The 23,053-nt window shown below is 42.9% G+C and overlaps 3 protein-coding genes across 3 annotated transcripts; all 3 read right to left on the bottom strand.

Annotated features, from left to right (window-relative positions):
- Positions 1–1,335: 1,335 nt before the first annotated feature.
- LOC133015122 (deubiquitinase DESI2) lies at positions 1,336–9,688 on the bottom strand. The gene is made up of 5 exons (XM_061082258.1): positions 9,598–9,688; positions 4,079–4,151; positions 2,662–2,755; positions 2,424–2,565; positions 1,336–1,641 (listed from the first exon to the last, which is right to left on the bottom strand). The coding sequence occupies exons 1-5, from the start codon at positions 9,634–9,636 to the stop codon at positions 1,396–1,398; spliced, it is 594 nt and encodes a 197-aa protein (XP_060938241.1). The 5' UTR covers positions 9,637–9,688; the 3' UTR covers positions 1,336–1,395.
- Positions 9,689–11,403: 1,715 nt separating this feature from the next.
- On the bottom strand, positions 11,404–15,843 carry synj2bp (synaptojanin 2 binding protein). The gene is made up of 4 exons (XM_061082259.1): positions 15,627–15,843; positions 14,671–14,807; positions 13,532–13,627; positions 11,404–13,216 (listed from the first exon to the last, which is right to left on the bottom strand). Exons 1-4 carry the CDS (start codon positions 15,688–15,690, stop codon positions 13,073–13,075), a joined length of 441 nt encoding a protein of 146 aa, XP_060938242.1. The 5' UTR covers positions 15,691–15,843; the 3' UTR covers positions 11,404–13,072.
- A 1,051-nt stretch (positions 15,844–16,894) lies between these two features.
- On the bottom strand, positions 16,895–22,648 carry lgals3a (lectin, galactoside binding soluble 3a). Its single transcript, XM_061082641.1, has 6 exons — positions 22,484–22,648; positions 22,075–22,092; positions 21,249–21,971; positions 19,950–20,038; positions 19,148–19,304; positions 16,895–17,851 (listed from the first exon to the last, which is right to left on the bottom strand). The coding sequence occupies exons 2-6, from the start codon at positions 22,087–22,089 to the stop codon at positions 17,696–17,698; spliced, it is 1,140 nt and encodes a 379-aa protein (XP_060938624.1). The 5' UTR covers positions 22,090–22,092; positions 22,484–22,648; the 3' UTR covers positions 16,895–17,695.
- Between the last annotated feature and the right edge of the window lie 405 nt (positions 22,649–23,053).

The following is a 23,053-nucleotide window of genomic DNA, read 5'->3' as shown; positions in this document are numbered from 1 at the left end:
TAAAAGCTTTATATCTGTAAACAGTATAAACAGTTGAAATCAATCAAAATGTTAAAGAAATAGTGATGCATTCTGGGAAATACTCTTGATTCTTGTTTCGTTAGAAGAGAAGATTGATTTAAGACCTTAGAAATTGTAAATTCTCAGTTTCCTTTGGACAGAGCCAGGCTAGATGTTTCCCCCTGTTTCCAGTCTTTATGCTAAGCTAAGCTAACCGGGTGCTGAATGTAGCTTCATATTGAACAGACGTGTTATCGATCTTCTCCTCTAACACTCTTCAGGAAAGGGAATAAATTCTCAAAATGCTAAGCTATTCTCTTTTAAAGGAAATTTAAAGTAAGTTAAAGTTGTTACCAGTTTAATTGAGAAAAAAAAGGATTTGACCAATGTTAGCAAGGAACAATCTCTGGGTCTAAGTGTTCGTATCCTGGCCCGGAAGTAATCGCACCATTTTACTATAAATACCATTTGGATATAAAAGCGTAGACAAAATTTGTACAGGGTCAAAACTCAGTAATAACCAGAGTTGCAGCTTGACTTCCTTTGTGTTTGTCCACAGATAGTGACTGGGCTGCCCAAGGCTGTGTGAACAGCCACTATCTAAACTGAACGGTATCTGCAGAACAGTAATTGTCAATGAACCAGTTACAGTTGGCAGCAAGGAGCCAGTTTACTGTTTAAAATGAGTGTCGGTTTAGTTTTTTGGTTACAAAAAGGAGAAATCATTGATGAAATGATCAGAAATGTGGCGACTCAGCGGATTTCAATGGTTTATCAAATTCCTTCTACATGCAATATTTGAACTCAAGGGATGATCCAAACGTCTGTAACCCGCTAACCGTCTAAATGGCCGAAGTAAAGCTCCACACAGATTAAGCAGAGTCAGCATTATCAACTGAAGGCCACATAGAGGTTATTGAACGAGAACTTGTTAAGATTGTAGCAGATGAGCAGTTTCCTGGTGACGTCACAGACAGTCGCCTCAGGTGTCGATCTAGTTTCTCTACAAAAGCATCTCTGAAGGCCGGGCAGGGAACAAGGCTGACAAAGGTTTAAAAGTTCATGGAAAAAGACCAAGAATAACGTACTACAAACTTCAGATCTACAAGTGGTTGTTGTTCAAGTCTCTTGAGCTCAGGTCAGAGTTTGACCTCTGTCGTGGCAGCGTCTCTGTGCTGTAGCTCTGAAGTCTCTGGCAGCAGATCCCTCCATGACCAGGAGACTCGGCCTTTCCTGCCCCTTCACTCAGAGGACAAGCAGTATGAGGTCAGGTGGTTGTTCAAGCCGACTAATGCCACTTGAGCCACTAGCGGTGGTGGCAGGAAGATCCAGAGGTCAGTGTGTATGAGTGTGTGTGTGTGTTTGTGTGTGTGTGGAGGGCGGGTGGGAGTCAGTTCACACCCTCGTGTGGCGACAGCTGTGGGAGGAGCCCGAGCCGGTGGCACCCGGCCCGGACGGGGACGCTGCGTCCTCGTCGCTGGACCCGTTCTGGTCCTCCTTGTGGAGGCCGAGGCTGATGTGGGTCTGCAGGGCGGCCGGGGTCAACCACTCCTTGGGCAGGCAGCTCTGCAGGAAGGGGATGCAGGAGCTGAAGTACGCCAGTCTGTTCACCCAGCGGGGGGTTTCCCTTCCACACAGCAGCTGGAAGACAGGCAAAATATCTGAGGTTAAACATATTGTTTTAGCCTCGATAAGAGTCCTTGGTAAGACCTGGAAAGTGGACATGTCCTTAGTCCTTAGACCACGACACTGGCTTTAAATGCGACTGAAGGTTAATGAGGCCTTAAATTACGATGGAATATTTAGACCATATTGAAAAAAAAAATAAGATTCTGAGATTCAGGAATAATAGTACAAGAATAAAGTTGTAATTTAACGAGAAACAAAGCCATCTTCTGAGGAGGAAAAAATATGGAAAAACCAATAATTTATTCATCAGAATAAATGCAAAATTAAATGAGAAAAAAATTCTAAATCTAATGAGAAAGGAATTCATAATATTGAGAGAAAAGACAAAAAATTTAAGAAAAAAAATCAGCAAGAAAAAACCCATTTTCGATACAAAATCTGGAACCAAGCTCATCGTTTCATGAGATACCACGAAACCATTTGAATTCACGCAGATGTAGTTAACGACAACCTCAAAGTTCTGATAATTATGATCATTTCATTATTTGTGAAACTTATACTTAAGTATAACTTAACAAGATGCTCCACATTCCTTGATGTATCACAGGTGACAGGCTGATCTTTGTCCTTTTTATTCGCCACATTTAGCCAAAATCACCCAGATTAAATAAACAGGTTTACGTTTACAGACTTTTAAAAGCTCCCGTCAGAAACCCAACAGAATCCTGAGGACGACTTCCAGGTGTAAAGCTCATCGTGTGTATTACAGTATATTCAGTATATACAGTACTGACCTCAGAGAGCGAGGAGGAGAAGTGGTTGCAGTTCTTGTGCATTAGATGGTAGGCGTTCCCTTTGAACTCTTTCCCGAGCTCCTCCATGATTTTATCCATGTCCTCCTCTCTGAAGTCTGTGGTGCCTAAAACAATGGCCTCCCTGTTTTTAAAACAGGAGCAAAAAAGGAACACGTTAGCACTCTTATCTCCAGCGTTCACACGGACAACTTCACGCTGTGCTGTTCGCTAAACACACTTGAACTTGAACGTCTCTCCGAGCTCCGCAGCGTTGCCGGGGCTGATTTCGAAGATTCCGCTGAAAGGGTACGGATGACCCCCGTATGCAAACTCTGTGAGAACAACAAGGAGCAAAACGGAGGTTAACACATGAGGAAAAAGCTGTAATTACTCTGAATAAAAGGGATTAATCACAGTCACACTGTATTTAAATCATCAGGCTAATTACAGGCTGCTCGGTGTTTACAGCCGTGATGAACACCAGGGCCACAGCTTCTTCAATAGAGTGACTTCAGTTATAATTGAATCTGAATTTAAACATTTGGACAACAACAAATATAATAATTATAATAAACTTTATTCGTATGGTACTTGTCTTAACAATGCTACACAGTGATTTACAAGGAGGAAATACTATTGTGATATAGTAAATATAGCTCACAAATAAACATATTTTCTATCGTACATATATATTTCAAGGCAGCATTTGATTTTGTGGAATTCAAGTGAATCAAAACTGTAAATTTGCTTAGTTTTATTCCTCAATTGTCTGTGAGTTATGTAATTTCTGTAAACTTGTGGATACATTAAACCTTTTCAGATTCCCATAAGAAAGAACAACATTAAGATGCCTGCTCATTATTTTAAAACAACCATTATGTTAACATCCCAAGTTCATATATCACAATTAGAGCCGCACCTAATAACATTTGGACAAGATGAAAACTTTTACGCTACAAATTTAAAAACGACATCTATGGAATCACTGCCAATCATACACATATATAAATATATATCGGAATTGTGATTTTTTTTGACTCCCTTATATCTGCATCTGCCCCAAAAATGCAAATCAGGCTCTAATCCCAATTTTTCATCTACACATTACACAGATTCTGTCCTAAAGATGGACGACGTGCAGCAGGATTCAAACAAATGCGACTTTATTATTAATTTATGAATCGTCCTGAGATGTTTCAGAGTTCACATTCATGGCATCATTATGCAAATATGCTGCAGCCTCAGGATATTCTGCTGAAGGTGCATTAGAGGGAGAGATTTCCTGCTCCAGTTAAGGGAGTTTCTTTTTACTATCATCATATTTCTTGGAGTGCCGAGACAACATTTCTGGCTTCAAGGGCGTGATTGAATTCCCAGGGATGTAGTTTCACGTTGGTTTCTGCCACTTTTTTTTATAAAATAAATAACACACAGACGGTGAGTCAGCGGTGACTCAACCTTGAGAAAGGAGGTGTTGTTATTAGGAACCTGACTCCATGTTACATTTTTAGAGCCAGACTCCATCTGTGTGTGTGAAAACAGCCTCGAAAAAAACACCTAATGCTCAAGTTCCGAGTCTGACCCGACGTTTTCCTGCCCAGACTAAGTGAGATGGGATTTCACAGACGTAAAGAGAATAACCCAATCCGTCTCACCTCTGCCATAAATCTCGATGCCTGAGTGGAAGACTCCAATACCCAGATTGGAAGTGTACTCGTTTATCCAGTACTGCAGAGACAGAGGGGGAGAGAAGGGGGGGGGGGGCATTAAAGATCAATATCAAGGGTTCTCTTGTCAAAGAATAAAGTCCAGAAACCACAGAAAATACAGTTTATCACTTCATTGATGAGACTTCACAGGAGAAAAGCTACAGTGGTTTAACCAATTACTCACGATAATAAATCAAACACGTTCTTGTGACTCTTTAGAAACCTGATGATTGTGCAGCACTTTAAATACTCATTTTTTCTGTTAAGGGAAATAGTTTAATAAGATACAAATCAGTAGAGCTCTGGTTTCTACAGCCAGCAGCCAGGAGCAGGAGGAGGTGGGAACAGCAAGTCAGCGTTTCTAAGAGATTGTCAAACAATCACAAAAAATGCTATCTTCCTAATATTATACCTTTAAAGATCAATTCCATTTTTATCCCCTTCAAATTAAACTAAACAAAGCAATTGTTTTAATAAAACCTGTGACTTCTTTTAGGTTTTTCTTTCAAACACTCGCTTTTATTTTCACATCTGTACAAGTACATGTTTACTTCTGTTTTTTAACAGGATGTGTTGAGTCTGCATGTTCTCCACGTGTCCTTGTGGGTTTTCTCCAGCTTCCTCCCACAGTCCAGATACAGGCAGATCTGGGTGATGTTCACTGGAGACTCTCTGAGACCGGATGTCTGAATATGAGTGCGACTGCGACCCTCACATGGAGAAGCCATATAGATGATGGATGGATTTTGTGAGGCGGCTGTAGCTCAGTTGATTCAATTAAACATCTCCTTTCTGCTCATGCGTTTAATGTCTTTTAGAAAAAGATACTGCTCCCAGTGTGGAGATAAAACTGTCAAATACTTGCAATATGACAGTATTTGATACTTAAATGCTGTTTCATATTGTTTTAAAAGAACAAATATTCTTTATTAGGTTGACTTTATCACAGCGGGAGCATCCCAGCATGCACCAGGCACCACACAAAGAGGCACAGGATGGATCTGTCACATCACAGGCAGATTCACACTCAGTCACAGACTCTGGTTTTTGCAAAGCTTCTGTCTGTGGGAGAGAAAACACACAAGACAGTCCCGGCCATCAGACCTGGTTTGTTCTCGCTGCGAGCCGAGCTTCCGCCTCCGCTGCAGACAATCAGGAGATTATTCATGCCAGCTCCCTCCACCCCCCCACAGCCCCGGACACACCCTTACTCTCGGACGCTGCCCCAGCTGTCCCCTATTAATAATAGAACACGTTCAGAGCTCGGAGTGATACAATAAGAGCATTTCCTCCACTTTCCTTTAGTCAACAGAGTCTTCTCATGTTTCTGCACTGACCTCTACCCGACTGGACTCTTCTGCTCTTTCACATAGAAATAGAATGAATAGAAATGTTTCGTGCAACCTCTCAGCTTCCTGGAGGGAAACTGAGGTCGGAATCTTCCACCTGAGTGAAGTGACCTGACTTGTCCACAGTGTTGGGGAGTAACGGAATACATGTAACGGCGTTACGTATTTAGAATACAAATTATGAGTAACTGTATTCCGTTACAGTTACAAATTAAATAGATGGTATTCAGAATACAGTTACATTGTTGAAATCAGTGGATTACATGATTGTACTTCTCGAGTTTATTCACTCTCTCGTAAATCCACCGGAGGCAAAGCCCCCAGGAAGCAGCTGGAGACCAGGGCTGCCGTAAGAGCGCCCGGGCCCCCGGCGGCGTGAAGGAGCCTCACCGCTACCCGCTCGGGACCGTTACAGACCCGGGACCGTGGCTCTGAGAGAGTTCCGTCGCTACCAGAAATCTACGGAGTTGCTGATTCGCAAGCTGCCCTTCCAGCGCCTGGTGAGAGAAGACCGACCTGCGCTTCCAGAGCTCCGCTGTCATGGCTCTGCAGGAGGCCAGCGAGGCACGCCGGGTTCACACCGGACGCTGAAGCGCCGGGCAGCTCTAATAATATCACCCGTTGACCCAGTTGTATAAAAGCATATATGTTCACTTGTTGCTCCAACATTAACTGCAACAGCGTCCCAATTTAATGTCATCCATCTTCAAGAACTTCTCCGCTGTTTGCTCCGTTCAATGTCGGGTGTCGAGGGTAAATTACGTATTCTCCACTCAAGCCAATGGGGAGGCCCCCCCCCTCTCTTTTTATCTTTATGACTGCTTGTGTGTATGGAGGGGCAGAGGGGGGCATGTAATAATGTGATTGGTAATATTGGTAAAATTAAAACTCCAGGACAACAGAAGGGGAATTTAAACTATGGGATGCATACTTTATCATTTATATCATATAAAATATGTCATCAATATCGTTTAAAATCATTTTTCAGTGTGTTTCCTGGAGCGATACGGTCGCGTCAAGCGCAAACAAAAATAGACTCGACGCCGAAACGATCGCTGCACGACGCGAGGCAGCCTTGCTGTGGCGCTGCACTTCAGCCTCCGTTGGGACCGGCACAGAGGTGGGAGTGGATGGGAGCCGGACATCCAGCTCGCCCGACGCATCGGCGGAGAGAGAGTTTAAACTGCTGCTGCTCCACTGACTATAACAACGCCGCAATCATACACTTAAAAAAATGCAATACAAACCGGAAGTATTCCAAGTATTCAGAATACGTTACTCAGATTAGTTAATGTAATGGAATACGTTACAGATTACATTTTTGGGCATGTATTCTGTATTCTGTAACGGAATACGTTTTGAAAGTATCCTTCCCAACACTGCTTGTCCATAGTAATTCAGCCTCGGCCTCAATACTGAGGGTTCAGATTTGTAGATTGAAATCGTTCTTCATTGATTCACCTTCAGTCTCTCCTGCCTCTGCACCACTACACTCATCTGCCGTCTCACTTTCGCCCTCTTCAACCTGATAAGTCCCGGCTCTGAAGAGTCACACTGGAATTAGCAGATGTCACCTCGGGTCTGGGTCAGGTCCTCATCTGTGAATCAACCAGAGTCCTAAACTGTACCTGGCTTTGAGTTTTAGTGTCTGATTCCTTTTTCTGGTTCATCATTTGTCAATATGCACGTCATCCTTTTGTTTTGTAGTTTCATAGATTTAATATCTCTCGAAAAAAGTGTTTGGAGAATTCAGCTACATTTCACTTCAGTGAATTGGTGCCGCATTGTCAACCCAATATATTCCATAGTCATTTTCAATATTTCATGGGTACACATAATTAATAAATGATTCAGAACAAAGGGATGCCATTTGAATCCTGGGTGGGGATGGTTGACGTCTGACAATGAAATCAAATGAGTTCTGGCCAATATCTTGAGGTCACTAACGGGTGTTACATTAAATAATCACGGCAACAGTTTTGACCAGATGTTTGGTACGACAAAGAATTTGAAAACTTTTTAGATATGATATATTAAGACAGATTTAAATGGTTTCAGCTTTTTTTTATACAGAGACATTTAATGTGATTACTGCTGTTCTATCAATACTTTAATGTATATTTGAGGTGGAAAGAAGTGATCATGTAAACAAATACATTAGAAAACCCTCACAATGTCTGTTCAGTGCTACACACAGCTGTAAAAACATCTGTAAATGGAGCGATTCTCTGGGTTTGTGCAGCAACATGTTGCGTAACGTTCACACAGGACGCTGTTCAGCAGCAGTGTGTGAAGACCAGGCAGACCCTTGTCCTTGGCTGATGTGTGTGGGTTCATGCGAGTGTGTGTGTGTGTAAAAATGTGTTATGAGTGTGTGCAATCATGCGAGCTGGGGGGTGGCACAGTGACAGAGGGCTGAGGGAGGCTCTTGTTTCACAGGCCCGAGGTTGGAACATGAAACTGTACTTTCTTTCTTCTGTGTTGTGTCTCTTTATGTGTGAATATCACACAGCAGGATTTCTGACACAGTGACGCTGCGGCTGCACGATCGCACGAGCAGATAGAGAAGAGTTCGACTGGAGACGCACAAAACGTGTCTGCAGCAAACCAGCGGAGGCCACGTCCACGCTGTGTAGCCACTGAACCACCAAGAGTCTTTCCTCACTGGGTGTTGCAGTAAATCTTTGAGCATGTGTGTGAGTGCTCAAGAGATTCAATTGAAAATGTCAGTTTTTAGACGTCTTTGTTTCTAGGGCGCGGAAAATACTGCCTTTTAGTTGGTTGATTTTCTCAATTCAACTTAATTCTTTTACTTTTTTCACCCCAAATGTATCACAGCTATTAGCTAGGTGGGAATATCTGGTAGGCTTGATGCATTGCCAGTGATTATTTCTGAGGTAAATCAATGGTTTAATCATAAATAATAGATTATCCAGAAGAGTATTTGACCTCAACCCTGCAGGGTTCAACCCAAAGTTACACCCCTGCCACATGTGGTAATATTTAAAAAGGATCTACAGGATTATTTGAGGCTGCTAACCTCATGATATAGATTTAGTGTTGACCCTGAGTGAAATACAAATCTATTATAAACTCTTGTGAAAATAGCAGGTGATACTTTGAATAAGTGTAAATCTGGTGAAAATCTGTATTTTTTATGCCCGTCAATAAACCCCAACACGTTTGGTCTGATAGATCTTATTCCTCTGAGAAACAATAGTTTAGTTAGAGTCAATACCATAGACTATGTCTCTGAACGTGTATTAAACTGCACTTAACATAGTCCCCAATAATGTACTTTGCAGTTGTTTGCTAAAAACGACAGTGTCCAAGTAGTCCAGGCAAAGTAACCCATTTTGGAGCCAAAAATAGAAGTAATTGTAAAAGAATTTTTTTCAGCATAGATTATTTCTATGAGGTGTCCAGAACAACATACTAAAAGTCCTAAGAAATCCTAGTTGAGGAAATATGTTTAATTCTCATCAATGTGTGCCAATAAGGCCCGGCAACAATATACCCCAAAAAGACTATTTTTTTCCTTTACTCCAATCAAAATGAAACTTTACACAATGAAAGTAGCCATGAAACGTAACATTTTTTTGTATTACAAGTTTCTTTGAAAATGAATTTATGTATGTATTTGTAATACATATGAATGGTGTTTGCCTATGCAAATTAGGACATATTCAATAAGTGTGGAGCTCATGTGCTTGTCAAATTCATTTCAAAAGAAACTTGTAATACAAAAAATGTTACGTTTCATGGCTACTTTCATTGTGTAAAGTTTTATTTTGATTGGAGTAAAGGAAAAAAATAGTCTTTTTGGGGTGTATTGTTGACTAAGGTGACCGAGCTGTTTTTTGAAAGTTACACCCCTGCCACATTTGGTAATATTTAAAAAGGATCTACATGATTATTTGAACAGATTTAGATTAAAAACTTGTTTGAGTGCAGATCTTTGCAACCAAGCAGTGAACAAGTGAAACAGGTGTGAAGTGGCTCTGCCTGCTATTTATAGTGGAGCCTTCACTTTCCAAGGAAGGTGTTTGATTACAAACATCCAGCAACATGTGCACAGAGTGAATGGAGTCAGGTGCAGGAGGGTGGGACACTCACCATGTCGTACACGTTGAGGAGGACAGGTTCATTGGCCATGGTTTAACCCGGAGCTGGACCGGGGGGTCAGGACCTCCACACCCCGGGGGAAGTCACAGGGCCACGGGGTGCACAGAGGCGGATGGCAGGTGTCTGCTGGAGGGACGGATGGAGCTCATTCTGCGGGTAGAAGCCAGGAAAGTGTCCGGGAGAGGTGAGGCTTCAGCGGGGAGATGTCACAGCAGCACCGGGGATGCGAGAGGCCCATGCCCGGGCGAGGAGGACTCAACAGCTGCCAGGAGGAGGAGGAGGGAGGACCGCAGGAGCTGGAGCTGGAGGAGGGAGGAGGTCCACGATAAAACACAGCCGGTTAAATCATCACATCGGTGGGGACACCGGGATCCACAGCGGGGGTAAAGGGCCTGCGAGCCGGGACAGCTACAGCCGGAGCGAGGCCATCTTCACCCGGAGGATGTCGGAGCAGTCCTGCCGGGCCATGGTGCCTGATGACGGCCGAGGCTGGAGGACGGAGGAGGGGTCACCACCACGACCACCACCACCAGCTGCTCCTTCTTCCCAGTCCGACCAGTAAGGCTGCTGCTGCCGCTACAGATGCTGGTCCACATCCGGCTTCATCATCCTCTTCCTCATCCCCCAAAACACAACCTGCTCGATGGAGGAGATCTCACCAAAGATCCGTGGGTGAGGGGTGGTGGAGATCCAGCGGCTCTGAGTCCGTCTGTCCCCGGCTCTGAGTCCGTCTGTCCCCGGCTCCGTGTGTCTCTGCCTGTGGACGGACTGGAGCCTGTGTGATTACATCATATCTGCCTCCGAGGCAACATCCTCCACCAGCTGATGGAGGCTGAGCTGCTGCACCGAGCACGTTTCATTACAACACACTGTGACTCTGTGGGTCAGGGAGGAAATAAGATGACGAGTTCCCTCACTGCAATCAATTAAAGTCCCTTCAGTAACAACTCTACATTGTTAGTTTAACATCTTCCACATTTTGTATCTTTAATTCTTGATTTCAAAGGGATAGTTCACCCAAAAATTGAAAATTCACTCATCTACTCACCACCATGTGGATGCAGTCCTCAAAACACTTTTTGGAGTTTGCAGCGTTGCAGCCAAATCTAATACAATTAAATTAAATGGCGACAACTTCTTCAAACGTTAACACACAACAGTTTAAAAAAAATAAAACACATTCATACTGCTCCTGTGGTGTCATCCAAGTGTCCCTAAGCTCTGACGTTCAAATTTTACTTGAAACAGTCAAATTTTGTGGAGTCAAATCGGCATAATGATGAGATGAGTACATTTTAATTTTGGGGTGAACTATCCCTTTACACTTGCTTCCACCTTTTTACCCTCTTTGTTGTTTTAAGATCTTTTTTTCTTGCTTTAATTTGCTCAGTTTTTAGCTTCTGTTGTTCCATTTAAAGTAAAACACAGAGCATGTTATACTATGAAAAAGTATTATGTAAATAAAGATGAATATTATTGTCAATTATGATATTTGACCTTTTCTACAGCAGCAAATTAACACTTGAAACAGTGTGATAAGAACAAAAATAACAATATTTGAGGAACATTTATTGGAGGTCTTCTCAGATGTTTATGTTTTTCCCAGGTCATATCCACTAACATGGAGGAGGCAGGGGTTTGTATTCTATACTGCAGTCAGCCACCAGGGGGCAATCAATAAAATTTGGCTTTACTGTTGTAGAGCTGTCATGTTATCAATCTTTATTTACAGATTTATGGGAAATAAACATATTTTCTGCCATTATAAATAAATAAATAACAAACGCAGAAACCAGGTGAATTCATCATGAATTTTAATAGGTGCTTGGATGTCAAACACACTGTATTTGCAATAATGTAGTAGTGCTTCTGATCTTTTCTTCTGGCATACTGCACATATTCACAGCCCTAATCAGCAGAGCGACATGAAATGTATTTACAAACAAATAGTCGGAGACAGTTACATTACAGACGCGATGCAGACTGAACAATGAGGACAACAACACCCAGGACTCACAATTCATACACTTCATCTGCTCTATGGCTGTTTTTTCTAGAGGAGTCCCTTGATGGTGGATAGTGCAAATAAAACATTTAAAGTTGTTGACAGCGATTCATTATAAGAAAACTCTCCTTTAAGTGAAACTGGCACAAGCTGCTCCTCAGTATTAAGCTGCTTGTCCTTCACACCAACACAACTCATTCCCTTTAATACAACCACCTCCGATTTACACTTTCAACCCACAAGACAGATCACGAAGTGGAAGGTGCGATGTGTTTAGACGCAGAATGAGGAGAATGTTTTTAACGATTTGCTTCAACACGAACATGGCGGATTCGGTGAGAGTCTCGGGCTGTGACTGAACTTCTGCAGGTGGGCTGCTCACCTCATGATATATATTTAGTGTTGACCCTGAGTGAAATAAAAATCTATTATAAACTCTTGTGAAAATAGCAGGTGATACTTTGAACAAGTGTAAATCTGGTGAAAATCTATATTTTTTATGCCCGTCAATAAACCCCAACACGTTTTGTCTGATAGATCTTATTCCTCGGAAAAAACGATTAAACATGGGCACAATAGTTTAGTTAGAGTCAATAGTTAGTTACAGAGCTGTGTTTTTTTTAAGTGAAACTATACATTTGTGACCTGTTTTTAAATATTTACATGTTGAAGAGATGAGCTTGTGGTTGAGGAAGTTGGAAACTATTAAATATTGATGAACTGATCGTTGGATTTGGAGATTTTTATGGGGTTTGTTGTCAAGAGGGAAATATATATATATTGTTTTATACTTTAATTTATTGGACTTAGTGGGTTGATTTTCATTTTGATCAACGATAAAGGAGGAAAAGAACCGACCACTTGAAACGGAAGACAAAAGGCACAAATAAAAGGTCTGTTATCAGACCCAATTCATTACTTTAACGTCAAACTCTTTCATTCCCTGGCTCCGTTTAAGCAGCGCGGCAGGATTCTCCCATGATTCTGTGCAACAGAGCAAAATGAAAATCAAACTCATTCATGTGAACTTTGAACTGATGGAGGTACAGATCCATGAGGGACTGAACATGGCAACGTCTTTCGATTTGTGATTGGACCCCAAAGCTTTCCCATCGGACTTGACCCCAAGTTTCAAAAGTCGCCGCGTGTTTCTGCCTGAGCTCAGCCCGGCAGCGGGAATGTCATGAGTGCATCCTTCTCTGTCAACTTACATCACAAAGATATCTATGAGAAGTTACCTCTGTGGTAAGAGAGCATTGGTCCTGCTTCGGGAAGGAGTCCAGAAGCTACCAGTAATCACATAATAAACATGAACATGGAGAAACTCGTCCGTGACACCAACACCTGCTAATAAAAAAATAAGGTCTACCGTTTCGAGTCTGTTCCCTCTTTAAGTTCTTTGGCCTTTAGCAAAGTTTCTGATCTTAAAAAAATATAACATACAGACATCAGCATGTTTAGTTAAAAGGGTTTCCGAATGTGCCGCGTGTACATGAGTGAGAAGAGGATGGCGGCTCCGGCTACAGCGAGAAGGATTCCCAGAGAAAGAGCCGGGGATGATTGATCGGGTTGTGGGTCCGTGGAGCCGTTATCGTGTTGAAGCAACTGAAACACACAGATATGAAAACAGGAATAAACATTTACATGCACTGGACTGTCAGTTACGTCTGTAACTATGACAATTATCAATTATTTTTTTAAATATTGAGTTCTGGGAACTTTGGATTGTAGGACTGGGATAAGCACATTAAAGTTTGAGAAATTCTTAAGGACATGACAGGGCGTGTTTGGCAACCAAAAAGACTTATATTCCAATTGCATTCACAATTTTATATATATATATATTGTTCCACTGTATTTTATTTTAAAGTCACATGTTTCAGAGTACTGTGATTTATACTATGAATAATGCCCTCCTACCTTCTTCAGAACACAGAGATTCACATCTTCCCCGGCCATCCTGAACAGATCCACTGCAGATTTATGCATCAGATCCTGCAGCTGGACTCCATTGATCTGAGATATAAAACACACATGAAACAAAAACTTAAATGAAATGATTCAGGTTGTAATTTCTACCAGGGACTCTCGAACAGTTTCAATCTGATATACTAGTTAAAATCTGATTATTTGACTCACTGACATCTACCGGAACACTGTCCTCTGACTATCAAGCTGAACACATTCATTGATATCCTCTTCTTAGCCCCAAGTATAACCTCATGCTGAAAACTGACATGTGGGTCTATGTGCCCGGGGTTCTATCCTCCTCCTCCTACATGCTGCCTGCAGGAGGCTCCAGGGCAGGACTCATCCTGAGAGGACGGCAACGTGCACGACTCACTGAACTTTGTTTGCAATTAAACTGCCTGTGAGACCCGGCTTGACTGGATTTAACAGCGCTGTTGGGCCTTGTGGGCGCTTCACTGAGTGAGTAGTTGATACTGTTTCATTGCCTTGCACCATTTTAATCAGTCGGTAGATAAAGTTGTCACAAGCGCTACTTAATGTTCACTAAGGGGTCACGTGGGGTCAATCTGTGCAAAGGTTGTTTGGATGACACACACACACATTCTTGTACTATCTTAGTGAAGACGCTCATTAAGATAATGCACTAGCCAGGACTAACCCTAATCCTAACCTAAACCTAACTCTAAACCTTAAAAACAAGTCTTAACCCTAAACAAGCATTTAGAAAAAGTCCTAAGTTTCCTAAAGTGTCCTCACTCTGTAAGTTCTATGCTAAAAATGGTTCTCACAAATATACAAGTACAGAAATACCTTAAACATTCTAATAATGTCTACATTTATATTAGACGCAGTCTTTTCTCCTGAGTGTTGTAAATATTGTTATTTTGTCGATATTCTCTGTTACACACTACATTTCTTGAACTTCTGTCCATCCTGGGAAACACTCCCTCACTTTTTCTAATCAAGGGTGAGGGACAGAGGATGTCCCACATTGTACAGATTGTAAAGCCATATGAGACAAATTGCGATTTCAAAATATAAATAAATAAATATTTGATTGTTACTCCTGCATAGACAACATGTATTACCGCCAGAATCTTGTCCCCCTCTTGGAGTCTCCCATCCAACGCCGCGGCTCCATCTTCTTTTATTTTGGCCACATATATTCCATTGTCATTCACAACATACTGCTGGTCCACACCTCCAACTATGTTGAAGCCCAGACCTTAAAAAAAGAAAACATACAATGACTCAGAATCAGCTTTAAGGGTCAAGTATGTGGCACCTACAGTAAATCTGTCAAAGTACTCAGAGTAAACAAAAAAGCGCGAGTATAATAGTGCCAAAAATAAACGGTAGAGAGTGATGAAAGGGAAATAAATACACAATGAAAGTGTGTGGAAATCCGCTGCTCAGTATGTTTACATTGTGAATGTAGTGCGATAAAAAAGTAGTGCAAATAAATAACAAACATAAGTGTTTACTGGGTGAAGAATCAGGGTTATTTACTGTTTATGTAGTTGAGAGTGAGAGTGACTAGTGGTTTCTTCATGATCAGATGGTGAATGTGTGTGTACTTGTACATACACACACCACTGATGACACAGGGTTTTTACGAGTTAAATCCAATATACTCGTTGTGACATTTATCTGAATTGATCACGTACAGGCCACTTCACTGCTGGTTACATAACAAACCCAGACATGATCCAGACTGGGAGCTGAACAAACCCAGTTGCCTGACAGGCCGTTACTTTCCCACAGCTCAACCCACAGCCTCCCAGTGCACACAGCCCAGTTCCCATGAATCAAACTGGGTTGTTACAGATCAACCAGTGTTTAAATCCCAGTTTCAGTGTCTGGAGAAATAGCACACACACACTGGGACGAGGTTTGACGCATTTCTGAAAGCGAGAATTAGCCTTTAGCTCCAGGAATGCGAGTCCACACACACACACACTTTCGCTGTGCTACGTTGGTTTCCCTTTAGCTGCTACGTGGCTAGCTGCATGCTAGCTGTCTGTCCCTGTGTGTGTCCTCCTACCTGCCGGTCCCCGCTTCAGCTTGATGTCCACCACGCTGGGTGAGGGCCGCAGAGAGCCGTTCATGATGTCCCCGACTCCCGCACGGTTAAAAACAGAGAGTTCAGAGAGAAGACATGAAGAAGAAGGAGGAGGAGGAGAAGAGTTTGAGTGAAGGTGAAGAAGAAGAAGCCGAACTCATTCAGGACTTTCTCTGCGCTTCCTCTCGGCAGGGTTGTGCTCCTGCTGCCCCCTCACGGAGCGAGGCGGAACTGCAGGCTGAACTCTGAACTGTTCAACGCAGGAGAGTGTTGTGAGAGAGTGAGGGAGATAGAGAGAGAGTTAGAGAGAGAAAGATAGAGAGAGAGAGAGAGGGAGTGAGAGAGATAGATAAAGACAGATAGAGAGATGGAGACGGAGAGAGAGAGAGACAGCGAGAGAGAGAGAGAGACAGATAGAGAGACAGATAAAGAGACAAAGATAGAGAGATAGAGAGATGGAGACGGAGAGAGAGAAAGAGAGACAGAGATGAGAGAGAGAGAGAGATGGAGACTGCGATAGAGAGATGGAGGAGAGAGAGAAAGGGAGAGAGAGCTAGAGAGGGGGAGAGAGAGAGAGATGGGGGAGAGAGAGACAGTTTTAGAGAGAGCGAGAGAGATGGATGGATCGATAGAGTGAGCGAGAGAGGGAGAGAAAGAGAGATTTATAGACAGAGACAGACAGATGGCTAGATTTGCCTCAGTTTCTCAAATGTGGAAGAGATGAAATATGACTTATGATAGATTATGATTCATATAACTTTATTTTGGACAGGAGCAGCGTATATAAACTACAATGACGTGTTTTTGATTATTCATACGACATCTCAGGGACTGACATCTGTAGTTTCTCTGTAAAATCTGTTTGAAACTGACTGAATCAGCATTAAAATGTTTATTTAACAGATTAAACAATGAATAAAGATGTTCCATTTGATTTCCCAATTTTGCCATTGACTTTTGAGTCAAGCACTTTGTAACCTTGTTTAAATAAGTGCTATACAAATAAAGTTATGATTATAACTGTTGACGTTTTACATTTATATTATATTATAATATATAATGTTATACTTGGTTGTCTATAACAATAGGTAATTGCACCATCCAATCAATATTGTGGTTCTTCCTGGGGGAGGGACCCCCGCAGGATTAGCTAAAGAATGAAGATGAAGAATTGTGTACAGGGGAAACTTTTGTTTATTACATGTGCAGGTAGCAAACGAAAAGTTTACAAAATCATGAATCAGTCAGTATCTGTTTGTTGCCCCTTTTATTCACAAGCAAACAATCAGAAAACACTGCACAGCTGTTTTCTTTGGCAACAAATACGAGAGCCTCATCCCTTTTCTTTTTCTTTTCCACATGTTACTTACAATTGAGCCTGTTCTGATTTGACTTCAACATGAAATCGTAAAAGCATCATGCGACCCTCTGGTCCCAGAGCACAGGAGGATTAATACTAAAAAGAGCAGGAGATTAAAGTCTGTATTTAAATTAATTTCAAAGCAACTTCATCATTAGCATACTGCATGTCGGCCAGCACTGACAAACGACTGGGAGAAGGGAACCAGCATCACACTCTCATGCACTACACAGGCTTTCCAAGATTGTGATATAAAGGACAGAATAAGAAGCAAACACATACTGTAAACATGATACAGCATAATCCTGGAAAATATTTGAAATGTTTAGGACATTTCCACTGGGGCCGACAATCTTCTCATCAGGAATAAATTAATATTTCCTTATAGTATCAGTTCTAAATGCACTTCAACTCATTGACTAAGATGCTGTTATGTCATAAAATATATTTTGGCTGTACAATGAGACATCATCCAGTAGAAAAGAAAAGGATTAATAGTGTGCAGACCTGTGTTCCTCTGTTGTGAAACACAGGGTGAAGAACCAGGAGGGCAGAGATTGCACTGCGCTGACGATTGTGCCTTTTAAATCCCAACAAATGCATGAAATCATTTGTTGGGCTGTTAGATGCAGAAATTCAGTGGTAAAGTTTGACGCATGTCTCTTGTACAGCTCGTGGTCGTCTCTGAGACTCAGATCATGCTCGGGGCTGCACTGTAGAGGATGACGTCTCCGACCACGCGCACCAGAGTCACCTCCTCCAGGCCGCCCACTCTGTGCTCGTACTCCAGCAGGTGAGTTCCGTCAACCGCCACTTTGAAGCTGTCCTCCTCCACCAGGATCTTCAGCTGCAGGGAGAGACATACAGAAACCAGTCAGGACAAGTCGGGGCCGTGGGAGAAGTTCGATGGTTGTCTCCAGTGGTGGAGGAAGTACTGAAGTTTAGTACACAGGAAAATATATACTTAAGTAAAAGTAAAAGTACTACATCAACAATCCTACTTAAGTAAAAGTAAAAAGTACTTGCTTTTAAATTTACTTTAAGTATTAAAAGTAAAAGTACTCACGCAATGGGTTGTCTCTCTGTGCCATTTTGATAAAGAATGCAGATATAGCTACTGGTAACACTCATGCCTCTACAGATGTCACTACTAGTAATAATTATAAGCAACTAAAGTCTGTTGAATGTTTCAGCAAAACAGGCAAGGTTGTAGTGCTGCTGCAAAACGCGCTGTTGCAGGTATGGCCTGCCCCTTTAAGGAACGGGCCCCAGAGAGTGACGTAGTGCACCTGGGTATTGTGGGAAAGGCGCAAGAAGTGTGTGAATACGAGAAGTGAACGACCATCTAGAGGTGATGAGAGTGTTGCTCCGGTGGACAGTCAATAAATAAAGTGGCGGCGTTAAAACTAAAGAAACGTCTCCTCCTCCTTCTTCACGGAGTGGTCCGGACGGCTGGTTACCGGCCACTGTGTGTGACTGTGTGTGACTGTGTGTGTATGTGTGTGTGTGTGTGACTGTGTGTGTGTGTGTGTGTGTGTAACCCAGATGCGAGCTGACGACTGGAGTGGGCACCCTCCGTCGGCCCAGCACTAAACAGAGTAGCTGATGGTTAGATAGTGATCAACTACGAACTTTAACAGGAAGAGTGGAAATGTTTGTTGGCGTGTGTGTGTGTGTGCGTGTGTGTGTGGAGCGCTGGCGGAGCCGCTCCGTCACAGCAACATTTTGGCGAAACTGTGTTCATAAAATGTAACGAGTAACGACACATATTGTAGAAATGTAGCGGAGTAAAAGTATAGATAGTAGCTGCAAAATGTAACGGAGTAAAAGTAAAAAGTATTCACTATTATTTTTAGTAAGTGGTGTAATACTTCGTTACATTCCACCACTACTTGTCTCACTTGAACTAGTGGCTACACCAGTTTCATATTTCTGATTTAATCTGGTGCTTTTGCTGCACGTCATTCCCCTTCCCATCTAATATATCAACTAGGTAAAAAGTCAAAAATGCTAAAAACAGGAGAGCTGTTGAGTCAGGTTTGGTCTGTACACACATTTCTGTGGATGACGATATGTCAATATGTGATAACATCTGTTTCCACAAGAGAAGTCTTAATCTCGGCTGCAGGCTGGAGCACTTTACCTCAAAGCGGTGTCCCTGAACGAATGGGAAGCCTCCATCCCGCTCCTCCGGCCCCCAGCAGCCATCCAGGTTGGAGTTTCTGACAATACTCTGCTCAGGAAATCGAGGATTGAAATGAAAGACGACGTCGTCATCTTTAATGAAGTCAATATGGAACCTGCAAAAACAAGAGGGATTTGTGGAACAATGTGCTGCTGCTGACAACTCATTATTCTGCCGCTTTACAATTAAAAGATAAAGTGTCTTGAACAAAACAAAAGTATGATTAATCGCGGTTGAGACTTTTTTTTCCTTATGCAGAACAAAAGATATCTTCAACACCATGTTAACACAGAGGAAGGAAATGGGGCAGAGTGGGAGGGTCATAGTTAATGATGTGTGTTCAAGCAAAACTATGCAACTTCTTTAAACTGACATTGACTGTGATTATGGAGAACATTTCCTCTTTCATTCCCACTCCTCACGCTGAACGTCTGTTCTACATAACTTGTGTGAGTGAAGCTGAACTGTAGATCCGTTAAAACGACTTAGAAATCATTAAAAACCAGAGTTTATGTCTGATAATCAGAAAGGACACTTTTAAAATATGAGCAATTCTAAACATAGTTTTGTGGATCTGTGACAGCGACAGATCTGCTGAATCAGGAAGCTGGGGATCATGGGAAATATCCACTGTTCAGTGAGTGGGACGATACAGTCAGAGATCAGCCTTTTTTATTACTTTAATTTGTTATTATAAGGAATTTGGATCAGTTTCTTGCATCTGACAGCAGCAGATTTAGATAGTGAGTCTTGTTCATACCTGTCCGCTCCAGGTACGGGCTCCCCAACTATCGTGATCAAGAGTCGTGGCATCATTCCGGCATGAAGAGGAAGATCATGTGGTACCATCTGAAAGAAATATTGACATTTACATTATATTTGCATATATTTGTAGATCATGACAATACATTTATGTTTTATTTTGAAATGAAGCTACTTTCTGCTTATGTCTTTTTTTATCAATTACTCTGTAGCATATATGTAAATAGTGTTTACCCTGTAAAAATACAGATTATACAAATACATTTAATCACAGATACTCTGAACTAGTGAATAAACAGCTAAGTACTTAATGCCATAAAAATAAAAAGGGGTATTTTTAGTTAACCATTATTCCAAACTTGGACCCTGCCCACATTCCTAACACACAACCCAGTGAGTCATCGCACTTTTCCACCCTTACGCAATTCACAAGGATTGGTTGAGACAGTGACACAGTAGAAATCTGTTTTCAACTTTATTAATACATCGAGGCATCAACTGTACAAAAAGACTTCAGAGGAAATTAGACACAAGACAAAATAAACCACCTTTTAATTATAATCATGTACAAAAAGTGACAAGTCAAACTGGAGAAAGTGATGAAAGTACAAGTTGTGATTTTAAAAGAGAATATAAACGTGTTTTGACACATCAGTTTTAGGTTATTCATATTGCACTTTAGTAAAACATGAGACCTCATAGGTAGATTAAGCTGTAAACTGATCAAGCACTAATCAAACCATCTGTTGAATCTGGAAGTGACGTCCGTGTCCGAGTGAAAAGTTGATTTCATTGCTTTCAGTAATATGGTGGATTATATCTGGGCTGAAAGACAAGAATACAATTTCTTTTGTAACTATTCTTGAATATTTCTTTCTTGGGCATTAAGTTTTTTCTTTGCAACCCCCAGCAGAGCCAAAGACACAGAATATCCAAGCGCAGCCCTCAGAGAAGAAGTCACCATCTTGCAGTGAATGCCAACAGGGCAGGAAACTCCAGCTTCAGAATGAGGTGGACACCAAATGAGTCATGGGAAATATTTCAGAAGAAATACAGAGCTAAAGTGGAGATGAATATCTAGATAGAAGGTGACCGACCACAGTGACCCACAGTGGAGATGAACTTGACAGACAAGGTGAAGGGTTTAATGTGTTTAGCTGGTTGTTAGTTCCCCTCCTGAATCCCAAAGATAGCCACACGGAGACAGATGCTCCACTCGCACCAGAGCAACCACACAAAAGAGACCAGCAAGCAAGCAAGCAGTGTGGTGTGATGTGTGAGCAGCGTTGGTACTCACCAGCATGCCTCCTGGTGCAGCAGGTCCACCGTATGGAGCCATGGGGCCGGGGCCAGGACCAAAGGGGCCGGGAGCAGGAGGGAAGCCTCCACCTGCATGTGGTCCCCAGGACCCAGCAGGCATCGGGGGGAAACCTCCAGTGGGGAAGGCCGGGAAACCACCAGGGCCAGCTGGAGCGGGGAATCCACCTGGACCTCCTGGTCCGTACATGCCGTTGCCTCCTGGCTGGCCACCTGGGTAAGGCACATTTTGATAGGGCCCAGAAGGAGCTCCAGGGCCAGAGGGGAACGGTCCGGTTGGGTAAGGAACAGGACCTCCAGGCAGCTGTCCTGGAGCTGCTTCAGGTGCATAGTGCCCAGGGAACTGGCCTGGGAACTGCCCGGGGGCTCCAGGGCTGGAGGGGAACTGCCCCGGAGCTCCTGGTGCAGGTGGGAATTGTCCAGGCATCCCATGACCATAGGGGGACCCTTGGGGTGCTGAAGGGGGAGCCGGGTATTGCCCTGGAGCTCCAGGACCAGACGGGTAGGGGAACTGGCCTGGGGCTCCTGGGCCTGAGGATCCCCCGGTGAAGTCAGGCCCGGGAGCTGAGGGCTGGGTGGGAGCTCCGGGGGCTGAACCAGGCCATCCCGGGTTAGCAGGAGCATGGTTAACCGGGCCAGTCGGGTTGGTGTGGCCTATTCTCTTAGCCTGGCCTTGGGTGTCGTCTCCCAAAGCATCTGTCAGCTGGAGGAGGAAGGAAAACAGAAAGTGAATCTCCCTCTCTCTCTCTCCAGCCTGCAGTGAAACCACATATTCAACTACTGGCATTAAAATGATTTAAACTCACCGAGAAATCTGCCATGATCTGCAAGAGAACAACACAAGTCTCATGAGAGGGAACAGAACGAGCTGTCAGACCCAGGAAGGCATGTCACACACAGGCGATGAGTAATAACTGGCTCAATGTTTCCATCTCCTCCCCGATGACCATCTAAACCCGTTTGGTCCAAAACATCTTCACCTCACTCACGTAATGTGACGATAAACTCCACAGGAAACTACAAGGAGTTGAGCTTTAAACACAGATTCACTTGTTAGAAATGTGAAGTTAGCTGAGGGGACACAGTTGGCTACGGAGCTAGCTAATTAGCTGCTAGCTGGCTAACAGAAAGTGTTAACTGCGTTCAGGAGGCTGGTTTTAGCTTCAAGGACCCAGAACAAGGGGCAGTGAGTGGAAGCGGATGTTCTCTCGGTACCTTGCCGGAAGGTGGGCTGCTCCTCTCGGGTGGTAGAGCCGGGAAACAGCGGTGGTTCGTCCGGCTGTGGAAGTGGAAGAAGCCCCGGGTCCGTTCAGTTAGCCTGCTGATGCTAACGTTAGCCTGCCGAGGGGGGGACTGGACTACAAGCTGACACACACAACTACAAGCTCACCGAGGGGGAGGAGCGAGGTGTGATGACGTCTACTGACACACGCACACACACACATATACACACACACACACATACATACCATGATACATACACACACACACACGCACATACACATGTACACACACAAAAACAAACACAAAATTAAAAGTTCATGAAAGGGAGGAACAAGGACTGATGACGTCTACTTACACACACACACACACACACACACACACACACACACACACACACACATACCATGATACATACACACACGTACACACACGTACACACACACGCACATACACACGAACACACATAAAAACAAACACAAAACTACAAACTCATGAAAGGGGTGAGTAAGGACTGATGACGTCTACTGACACACACACACACACACACACACACACACACAC

Source organism: Limanda limanda, chromosome 12 (assembly GCF_963576545.1).
Source record: "Limanda limanda chromosome 12, fLimLim1.1, whole genome shotgun sequence".
NCBI classification, from domain to species: Eukaryota; Metazoa; Chordata; class Actinopteri; order Pleuronectiformes; family Pleuronectidae; genus Limanda; species Limanda limanda.
The sequence above is the reverse complement of the archived record's forward strand: the minus strand, read 5'-3'. Positions and strand labels throughout refer to the sequence as shown.

Bases quoted from the DNA above. Each gene is read 5' to 3' on its own strand.
- LOC133015122 (XM_061082258.1), bottom strand. From the start codon at position 9,636: ATGGCCAATGAACCTGTCCTCCTCAACGTGTACGACATG. The intron at 2,756-4,078 runs GTGAGACGGATT...TTGTTCTCACAG, and splicing joins CATCGAGATTTATGGCAGAG to AGTTTGCATACGGGGGTCAT. The intron at 2,566-2,661 runs GTGTGTTTAGCG...TTTTAAAAACAG, and splicing joins GGAGAGACGTTCAAGTTCAA to GGAGGCCATTGTTTTAGGCA.
- synj2bp (XM_061082259.1), bottom strand. From the start codon at position 15,690: ATGAACGGCTCTCTGCGGCCCTCACCCAGCGTGGTGGACATCAAGCTG. The intron at 14,808-15,626 runs GTAGGAGGACAC...TCTTTTTTTAAG, and splicing joins GCTGAAGCGGGGACCGGCAG to GTCTGGGCTTCAACATAGTT. The intron at 13,217-13,531 runs GTAGGAGGGCAT...TGTGTGTTTCAG, and splicing joins ATCTCTGTGTTCTGAAGAAG to TTGCTTCAACACGATAACGG.
- lgals3a (XM_061082641.1), bottom strand. The intron at 19,305-19,949 runs GTATGAACAAGA...TTGTTTTTGCAG, and splicing joins CCCGTACCTGGAGCGGACAG to GTTCCATATTGACTTCATTA. The intron at 17,852-19,147 runs GTAAAGTGCTCC...CTCTCCCTGCAG, and splicing joins TTCAGGGACACCGCTTTGAG to CTGAAGATCCTGGTGGAGGA.